At 32.2% G+C, this 10,507-nt stretch overlaps 2 protein-coding genes across 2 annotated transcripts in view; both read left to right on the top strand.

The window, feature by feature from the left end:
* LOC107612722 (nuclear transcription factor Y subunit C-1) lies at positions 156-4,202 on the top strand. The gene is given in 3 exon segments (XM_016314437.2): positions 156-867; positions 869-940; positions 3,926-4,202. Coding segments are annotated over 3 exon segments (654 nt in total). The 5' UTR covers positions 156-289; the 3' UTR covers positions 3,930-4,202.
* The window catches only part of LOC107613382 (acetolactate synthase 3, chloroplastic), a gene marked incomplete in the record, with an annotated part of 2,121 nt that continues 1,842 nt past the window's right edge, over positions 10,229-10,507 (top strand). The window contains 1 exon segment of the mRNA XM_016315348.2: positions 10,229-10,507. Within this exon segment, the coding sequence (XP_016170834.1) occupies positions 10,326-10,507 (182 nt within the window).

The following is a 10,507-nucleotide window of genomic DNA, read 5'->3' on the forward strand; positions in this document are numbered from 1 at the left end:
CATAATAATTGATTTAATAATTATTTTTTAGTATATAGCTAGTATTTTTATTTTACTTTTCAATTATATTATATTTGTGTAGTACATTTGTTGTGAGGGAATGAGGGAATGAGTTGTAAAACACCGAACCTTAGTATGGGCAACAAGGAGTCAAGGACAATGCACCTTATCCCATTCATTTCATTTCATAATTTCAACCCCAAAAAACAAAAAAATAAAAAATAAAAAATAAAGAAACCCTCACCACCAATCCACTCTTTCTCTTTCATTCCACACCCTCCGATCAAAAATGGAGAACACCACCAACACCAACAACAACCACCCTCACCAGCAGGCCCAATCGAGCCCATACCCAGGCCCACCAACACTCCCACCACCTCCCACCACCACCACCGTCGTCCCCGGAGGCGCACCACCACCGTCCTCCGCCGCACCATTCCACCACCTCCTCCAGCAACAACAGCAACAGCTTCAGATGTTCTGGTCTTACCAGCGCCAAGAAATCGAACACGTCAACGACTTTAAGAACCACCAGCTTCCATTGGCGCGCATCAAGAAGATCATGAAGGCCGACGAAGACGTTCGCATGATCTCCGCCGAAGCCCCAATCCTCTTCGCCAAAGCCTGCGAGCTCTTCATCCTCGAGCTCACGATCCGTTCATGGCTTCACGCCGAAGAGAACAAGCGAAGGACACTTCAGAAGAACGACATCGCCGCCGCCATTACGCGAACCGACATCTTCGATTTCTTAGTTGATATTGTTCCCAGGGACGATATCAAGGACGATGCGGCGGCGCTCGGCGGAATTGTGGCTGCTGCGGCGGCGGCTACTGCCAGTGGTGTTCCGTACTATTATCCGCCCATGGGGGCAGACTGCTGCGGAGGATGGCAACTATGGGAGTGGCGCCACCGCCGCTCAAGGGAATCTTGATGGACAGAGGTATGCTATTTCTATTTCTAATGCATGCTTCAAAGTTTCCATTTTTATTATTGCTTTAGGGGTGCTTTTTTGTTTAATTTGTTATCCTTAATTATGGTCTCGAGATTGGTGCATTTTGAATTGCCGAGGAGATGAATGATGATAGAAAAAAAAGGAGGTTTGAGGTGCTTAGTGTTGAGTTTAAGTAGATCAGTTGAAGAGTTTTGTGTAGCTAGAATACTTTCAAGTTAGAATTTTGAAAGGGAAAAAGGATCAATGCATGTTTTCTGGAATTCTCTTTCCTTTTTATTTGGATGTGCTTGTGTTGATTTTTAGTTATTGTTATTATTATTTATAATTTTAATTTTTATGTTTGGTTTAGGTGTTTTCATGTTTGTACATCCTTTTTATTTATTTATTTTAAATTGAAGAGGCTCAACACATGATGGAGTGAAGTCACAGAACTTTGTAGGTTATGTTAAGTTAGGTCTTGAATTGGTGCATTTTGGATTGGTGAGGGAGAAAAAAAGCTTTGAGAATCTTCGTTCCTAGTGAACTGAGTTTTAGAACTTTTAGCAGATCAGTAGAAGTCTAGAAGACTTGATGTAGTTTTAGAACTTTTAGGATTGTGAATGTTATAAAATATAAAACTATCTTTGAGGAGCATTGTCACTACTAGGTTATGCCTTGATTACTAGAAGAGTTGATACATTTCAAATATGTCTAGTTTGATTGGACCAGAATTCTTTTGTGTGTGTTTAGAGCAGGGATGATCTTATTGTTATGGATTCTTTTGTTGTTGGTAGTACTGTCTTTTAAGTTGTGGAACAGGGAGAAAATTTACATTTTTCTGGATGGAGAATGGAAGGAGAGGGTTTTTCAAGTCTTTGTGGGAGCAGATTTTGTCTGTTTGGGAATGGAAAATTTTGTTCTTCTGAAACTTATATCTAGTGTCTATGGTTCATTTGTTTTCATATCTCTCACTGCTAGTTGGTTATGCTGAGCAAAGATGTTACGGGCCTTAGCTTTATGTGCTGTGGTTGTGATGCTTTGTTGTCTATAGCATTGGCTTGGACTCTGCCAGCTTGTTTGATTGCATTCTAAAAATGTACAGTGAGTACAACTCATGTTGCCCTTTATTTGTTGTATTTATAGATGGTGCTGATTTAGAGTTAGGATATTTAAAATCCAATTGTCTTCTCCGACTTAACACTAATTTGCATGAGTGATTGATTTATACTGTTAGTAAGTGTCTATTTCGTCTAGGTAAATAGATATGATTTATTTAAGATTTAAACCTACCAAGTATGGGATTATGCGGAACATGAGTAATTCAACTCAGAAGAATTATCATTTTATTTGTTCTTGTAAATAAAGACACACAGGTCAAAATTATGACTAGAAACTGATCCAAGATTCATAATAAAATTGAATGAGCTTAAGAGTTTTTTGACCTTGCAAATTCAACTCTCTTTAGATCATGGCAAGCTATTATAATTAAGAAACTTTGCTAGCAATTCGTTTAGATCCTGAAGTATGGAGTGTGAATATGTTGTGTTTGACACTTGCAAGGCCTAAATAATTGTGGTCTGTGGACTAGTTAGGGCAAACTAATTAGTTAGGGCAAACTCAATTGCAATAGCGCATTGGCAATGTGTAACGAGTGCTCATGTGATGATCATTCTATCTTTAGACATGGATGCCTAAGCTATTATAACAACGAAATAGGAATGTGCTGAATTTTTTTTTTGGGGGTTGTTTTTTCTTTTAGAAATGTTATAACAATGGAACACGAATTTGTTCATAGCCATGATTATTCCTTTTCAACCATATGTTCTTGAATATGTATATTTAAAATTAATATAAAACTTGATTACTAATTTTCCAGATATAATATCTTAGTAACCTGTGGCCCTGTGTATTAATAAAATTGATTTCTGGTCCAAGTTTAATCTTGGTATTTCATAAAATTAAATCTCATTAGGCCATATAATAATGTGTCTTTTGGCCTATTAAAAGATTGGTTTATTAACAAACATCTAGCATATTGTCTAATAAAAATAGATTATATTTGTGCTTTACATTAGCAATCTAGTATATTAGTCTATAACTTAATAGGTTTCCTTGACCGTTCTAGATTTTTTGTGCATGGTTAATTATCTATCATATTAACTAGGAATTTGCCATTCCATTTCTGCCTAAAAATTCAACTAGAGTGGCTCAAATTGGTAGAAAGTTTGTGAGAACTATATTGTTCATATGTGTGAATTGATGGGATGTAATTTATTGGTACCTCTTTTAGGGCTTAATTGACATTTCCATCCAGCAACCACTTAACCTTGTAAATAAGGCTTAAACTTCTATTGTGTTGCCATGTTAATTTGTCTTTACTTAATTACCTTCTGTCTTTGTTCCTGCTTATCTGATGCAACACTAGCATATGTTCCTTGTAAAATTTGACCAAAGGTTTGATTACTCATTAGCATGTATGGAAATTGAAATGCAACTTTCCAATTTATAGCTATGTTTCACTCTAGATAATTTTAGAGCCATCAACATGAGCCGCAACTTGTGACCGGCTTGGTTCGTTCGTAAAAGTAGGTTGGGCGAGTCGAGCCAGTAAAAATATGACTCGTTTATAAGCGGGCCGACCCGTTTAACTTGTCAGCTCATACTAGTCAAGTCAAGCCAGGATTTCCTTGGCTTGTTACTAATGATGAGCTGGCTCGAATGTGCCCGCCTACCTGCTTGATAGGTCTAGAAAATTTTGACTGTGTAGTCATACATGGCCCTGTCAAGATTAAAAGTTATTAGAAGGTTACATAATCACTTTAAAATGTTACATGACTATATATTTTAATTTTTCTGAATCTTTGTTTATACTTATATGTTATTCCATACTGAGATATGTTTAGTTCTATATATTAGGTTTTGTTTATTTTGCATACCTAACATCTGGCAATGGTTTTGATGCCTCTGATGGTTTTCTTTATATTCTCTCTGCAGCTGAGCACTGTTGTGAGTTGGGATCTTGTCGATGCTGAACAATGTTTTTGGATTGCTTGCGATTTAGAGATGGTTTGTTAACTTAAATTTTATGGGAAGACAATGTGAACCTGTTTAACTTAAATGAACAACGGCAATGATGTTAACAACTTTTTTATGTACAAAAATTTCAAACTGAATATTGATCTTTTTCTGTGCAATCCTCTGAGACAGTTGATCAAAACTGTGTTTAATGTTTTATGCTCAGAAGCCCCACTAATGAATGCTACTTCATACTTGCCACATTTCTTACTGTTTTATCCATATTTGCTTCAAACCGATTATCAAAATGACGTCGTTTTTACTTTGATTGGGTTTCAAAAGCGAACGACGTCATTTCACCGTTGTTCAGCGTGTCAAGGGAGTGTCAACTCATCACTCTGATTGTTGAGTCACCACCGGAAAGGAGTCGAGGGACCACTAGGGTGTCTGGAGTTCAATCTCGAGATCGACAATAGTACAATTGGAACTTCAGGACTAAATCGGTTCAATCTCGAGATCGACAATAGTACAATTGGAACTTCAGGACTAAATCGGTGCACGACGTGAATTTTAGTGACCACTTTGAAAATTTAGTCATGTAATAAATAGATATAATTATGGAGGGTGTTTCGGTAGTATAAGTAGTTAGTTGTGAGGACATTTAGTTACTCTTGGGTAAATTGGAGTTGCACAAAAGGATGAAAATAGGACAAAAATAAAATATTATGAATACAATAATGAATAATACAAAAAAAAAAGTTAGGAACAAACTAAAGTAAGTGTGATTATATCTCTGGCTTGACCCTAAAACTTGCTTAACTCAAATTCTTTTGGACTGGGTTTGAAGTTAAAAATTTGACTTGGGTATATTTTCAATTAATCAAAAGTTTTGTCTTGGGTTTTTTTCCTCCTCATATTTCCATATTTCCAAATCTTATGTCCTTGCTCACCATAGTGTTGCTCTCGTTGTCAACAAATTCAAAGCCATCATTGGCTCTAAAAACGGTGCATGAACTCCACAATTGAAAGCTTCACCACCGGTTCGAAACTAAAACATGTGGATTATGTAAAGGGGATGCTTCCATAAAGATGCATAAAACGTCTTTCTGTAAAGATATGTATGTGTCGCATTATTATTGGACGTATTAATAAACTGATTATTTTTGAATTTTTTAACAAATTAGAATAAAATCGATTTTTTATAACAATAACAATAAATCCAATTTTTTTTAGGGATTTAATTGTGTTTTTTAATTTTTAGGGATTTAAATGTCCGAAAAATAAAAAGTTAGGGATATAAATGTTTTTTTATAAAAAAATTTAAAAATATTCGATTTAGATGGTATAATTTGATCGGATCTAATAATTATAATGCAGATAATTGAGTTTATTATATATTTTTATGATGTATAATAAAAAATAAATTATTAATTAGTTTAATAAACATGTCCAATAATAAAATGATATGTGTGAACGTGTTTAAAAACAAAAGACATTTTTAGTATTTTTATTAAAGTAGTTTCCTTACATAAAAGTTGATCAAGTTGCTATGCAACATGAATATGGCGTGAAAGAGCAACAAAAAATCTCTACCAAAATGTATTGGATTTGACAGCAGGAGAGTGTGATCCATAGTCTTCTCCCAGTCACCATCATCATCATTCTATTGTTGTAGCTCTCTATTCATCTTCTGTGAGGATGCAAAAAAAAAATTCATAAATTCTTCTTTTGGAGAAGAAATCTATTGCTTTAACAGAAATTTGGTCGAGTTAAATTTGACTAATAAGTGGTTAAATTGAAATTAAAAAGAAAAAAATGTCTTACTATTCTAAAAAATCTTATTTGAATCTCAGAAAATATTAGCGAGAAAGAAAGTTTAATTAATCTTTTTTTAACAGTAGAAATGAATATTTATAAATAAAAATAAAATAGTAAAAAGAAAGTACTAAGAACTAATTCGTTTTGAAAATAGTATCACTCTTAAGTTGAGACATATTATTCTTAATGGAGAGTAGTAGAGTACAACTATTTAAAAAAGCATCACAGATCAATTTTAGAGATGCATTCCAATGTACTGTTTTAACTAATTTAATAAACAAGGAATCTATTATTAAAATCTAGAGAAAATGACAAATAGATCCTTGACTTTTTTGTCTTGTGGACATTTTTGTCTCTAACCATTGAAAAATACTTTTAACTCCCTGACCTTCACAAAACTTGGACGGATCAGTCCCTCCGTCCAAATGCCTCCGTCAGGGACTGATCCGTCCAAATTTTGTGAAGGTCAGAAACTTAAAAGTATTTTTCAATGGCCAGAGACGAAAATATCCGCGGAGCAAAAAGTCAGGACCTATTTGTCATTTTTTCTAAAATCTAATATGTCTCTTCCATATTAATTAATAGTAATAGTAATATTAATAAAGTTATGTATTAATTAAGAAGACCTATTAACCAACTATTATTGTTTATGGCCCATTATTCATTGCTAGGGTTGGTGGGAAGCACAAGACGACAAATTAGCACTTCAATACAACAAAAGTGAGAAGTTGCTACTTGTTTTATGCAAGGTTTGTTTATTTCATTTTTGTTTTTTTATTTCATTATTTTATTACTTTTCAATTTTATTTTCAAAATAGCACTTCAATACAACAAAATATACTTTTTGTCTCTAAAATTTGATAAAAGTTTTAAAAATACCTCTAAATTTCATTTTATTTCAATTTTGTCCCAAAAATTTTCGATTTGCATCAAATATATTTTTAACAGCTAAATTTTCAAAAAATTTAAGACCAATCTAACAATAATGCATGAAAATTATGTTTGATTTACTTGTGTTGAGGGGTTGTTATTATGAAATTATTGTTGAATCAGTTTTAAATTTTTTGAAAATTTAGGTGTTAAGGGTATATTTGATACAAATCGAAAACTTTTGGGACAAAATTGAAACAAAATAAAACTTAGAGGTATTTTTAAAACTTTTATCAAACTTTAGAGACAAAAAGTATATTTTACCAAAAAAAACATGCGCAAATGCGCGCAGGGGTGTCTATGGATCGGATCGTATCCGCAGATCCGCGGTAAATATCCGCATCCGATCCGAAAATTGCAGATACGATCCGATCCGCAAATTGATCTGATCGGATCGGATCCGCACCCTTTGCGGATCGGATCGCGGATATCTGCTCTACATCCGCGTATCCGATCCGCGGATCCGCAGATCCACACTATAATAATTAAAAAATAAATAAATATATATATGTTTGGTATTATATTTACTTATTTGTATGTTTTAGTTAGTAATTCTTATTCATATATTGTATTATTTTATTTTTGTTATTTAGAGAGAATTTGATTAAAAGTATTTTAGGAATAAATAAATTTAAAAGTATGAAAGAAATATTTTTATCAAATTCTTTTACATAAAAATATGATTAAAAAGAGAATGTTTAATTATGCGGATATAGAGTCACCAAAAAAAAAATTATGCAGATATATCCGATATCCGATATCCGATCCGGCACTAAAAAAATGCGGATATCATATCCGATCCAATCCAATTCGATCCGCGGACACCCCTAAATGCGCGTTGTTGTCAATGAAACCGTTCGCTCTTTTACTACAAAAGTGTGTTTAAAAGGGTAAAAATTAAAAAATTTATTTAATTGAGTAAATAATTAATTTTGTTTATTTAAATAAAAAAAATTATATAAAAATAGAGGAAGTATAAAAAGTCAATGAAATATTTGTACAATATAAACAATAGAGGTTTAGGAAAATATTAGAGATATAACTATTAGTATTATCTTTTTTCATTATGTTCATTTTTTAACTCATATAGTCTATTGTACACATTCTACAAATATTTGATTGGTTCCTTAACAGAACTTATAAAAATAAAGTAAATGCTATGGTGTTTATTACTTTGTACTTAAGTTACTAAAAAATGTAAATAAATAATATTTAATAAATTTTATATGATTTATTTTTTATTTTAAATATTTTATTTTTTACTTTAAAAGAAAAGTTAGGCAATTTAAGTACCATAACAAAGACACTATAAAACCCACCTAAAAATAAATCGTAAAACAAGTGGACGATGATTGATGCGACTCGTGTCATGTGAGCCACACGTATGTATTCAAACCAAACCACACTTCTCATAAGCCAACAAAAGCAATCAGCAACGAGCAGCCTATTCATTATTATTATTATTATTATTATTATTATTATTGTTATTATTATTTAAATAGAAATATTTAAATTCTCGACTTTTTAGATAAATATAAAAAAAAATATACTATTTGAGTTATACTTCCTTACCACTAGGGCTGGAAGTGAGTCAAGTCAGTTAATGAGCTAACTCGAGCTCGACTCATTAATAGCTCGATAAGCTAAGCTCGTGAGCTAGTGAGCTAAGCTTGAGCTTGAATTGAGCTCATAAATTAAATGAGCTGAGCTTGAGTTTGAATAAGCTCAGCTCATTAGCTCGTGAACTGACTCGATTATATATATACACATATCTTATATGTATTTAATCTATATTTTTAATATTATATATATTAATGATCTTAATTATTTGAAATTTTGTATTTATTTTTTACATATAATTTTGATGTAGGACATAAATAAAAAATTTATAATTTATTGATAGATAGAAATATATAAAATTGATCTTTTTAAATATTTTTTAAAATATATAAGTTATAATTTATTGATATAGAATTATAGATTATAGGACATAAATAAAAAATTTATAATTTAATGATAGATAACAATATATAAAATTGATCTTTTTAAATATTTTATAAAATATATAAATTATAATTTATTGATATAGAATTATAGATTATGTATTTATGTTTCTATTATTTGAGCCAACTCGTGAGCTCGAGCCAGCTCGTGAGCTTTCGATGAGCCGAACTTGAGCTTAAGAAATAAGCTCAATTATTAATGAGTCAAGTCGAGAACCAAACTCAATTTTTGTGAGCCGAACTTGAGCTTAGTCTAGCTCGGCTCACTTCCAGTCCTACTTACCCCATGCTGTTCTACCAACCATTGCAATAGAAAAGGAAATAAACTGTTTTCCACATTTTAATTAACAAATACTGAATATGAGGTGCACACTCACTATCAAATATTGTCTAGTTTTAAATTCAATACGGTCCAAAATAATTATTCATTTAAAAATATTAAACAACATATAACTTTTTTTACTAATAACTTGATTAAATAAGAGAAAACAAGTGCAAAAAGAGGAATTATTTGTCAACTAATATCCGTTTTTTGAGATAGTAAATTATTATTCGGGTAAAAAATAGATATATGCCAAGAGGAGCTCTATATTACGCAAATCAGCCAAATGAGATTCTCATTCATCAATCAACCAAAACAAACTTTAATGTAATTCTAATCAATAAAATTCGAATTATACTTCTACATAATTCGAATTGATATAACTCGAATTATTCCCAACCATTCTGCCAAAGTAGTTCGAATCAAGATGCATCGAATTATAGAACGAATTATGTCAATTTGAATTACTAACATCATGTGATGATGGAGAAAGTTCGAATCATGTTAATTCGAATTACTCCATTTTGATAACAAAGGCTAATTCGAAATGTCTTGATTCAAATTACATATATATAGTGCGAATGAGGATGATTCGAATTACTGTGAAGCAGAACTGTATATATATGATGTGAACGTGAGTATGCCGATCAAGTCTTTCTCGGACCGATTCTATGTCGTTTTCTCTGGAATTTGGTGGGGTATAAGAATGGAAAAGTGATTCGAATGACCTTCGTTCGAACTCCTTATATAGGCGACTCCCTAATAATTCGAATTACCATATGTTTCCAAAAGTGAGTAATTCGAATCAATATGGTTCGAACTACTTTTTCTTCACGCGATGCTAGTAATTCGAGACGGGTTGCTTCGAATTACTTGTAGGAACTGAGTGGGAGTAATTCGACCTATCTTAATTCGAATTATTAAAGAATGTAATTCGAATAAGGTTGTTTCGAATTATATTATAGTGTGCTTTGTTGATTGATGAAACAGATTCTCATTTAACTGATATGTGTAATAAGTTTCTCCCCTTGACTTAAATGTGTTTTTTACCCTTATTATTATAAGAATGAAATAATTTAACAGAGATTTTACTAATCATTTCTTTAAATCACGTGGATATAATGATAAAGACAAAACTGAAGACCCTTATTTCATAAATTTAGTGATTATTTTATATATTGTAAGGGCAATAAAGTAAATAGACAAACACTTACACTCACTTCACTTGTTCATCGGAGATTCGAAGCCACACACCACACACTCTGTTTTGTTTTTGCAACAAAAAAAAACTCTGCAACCTTCAAAAATGGCGGCAGCCACTTCCAGAACCCCATTCTCCACCGTATCTCCATCTTCTTCCACTTCCTCTTCTCACTCCACCTTCCCAAACCGTATTCTCAGATCCACGCTCCCATTTTCCTCCATTCTCACCAATAATAAGAAGCACCATTCCCTCAAAATATCAAACACCATCTCAAACAACCCTAA

This window comes from Arachis ipaensis, chromosome B08 (assembly GCF_000816755.2).
Source record: "Arachis ipaensis cultivar K30076 chromosome B08, Araip1.1, whole genome shotgun sequence".
Lineage (NCBI taxonomy): Eukaryota > Viridiplantae > Streptophyta > Magnoliopsida > Fabales > Fabaceae > Arachis > Arachis ipaensis.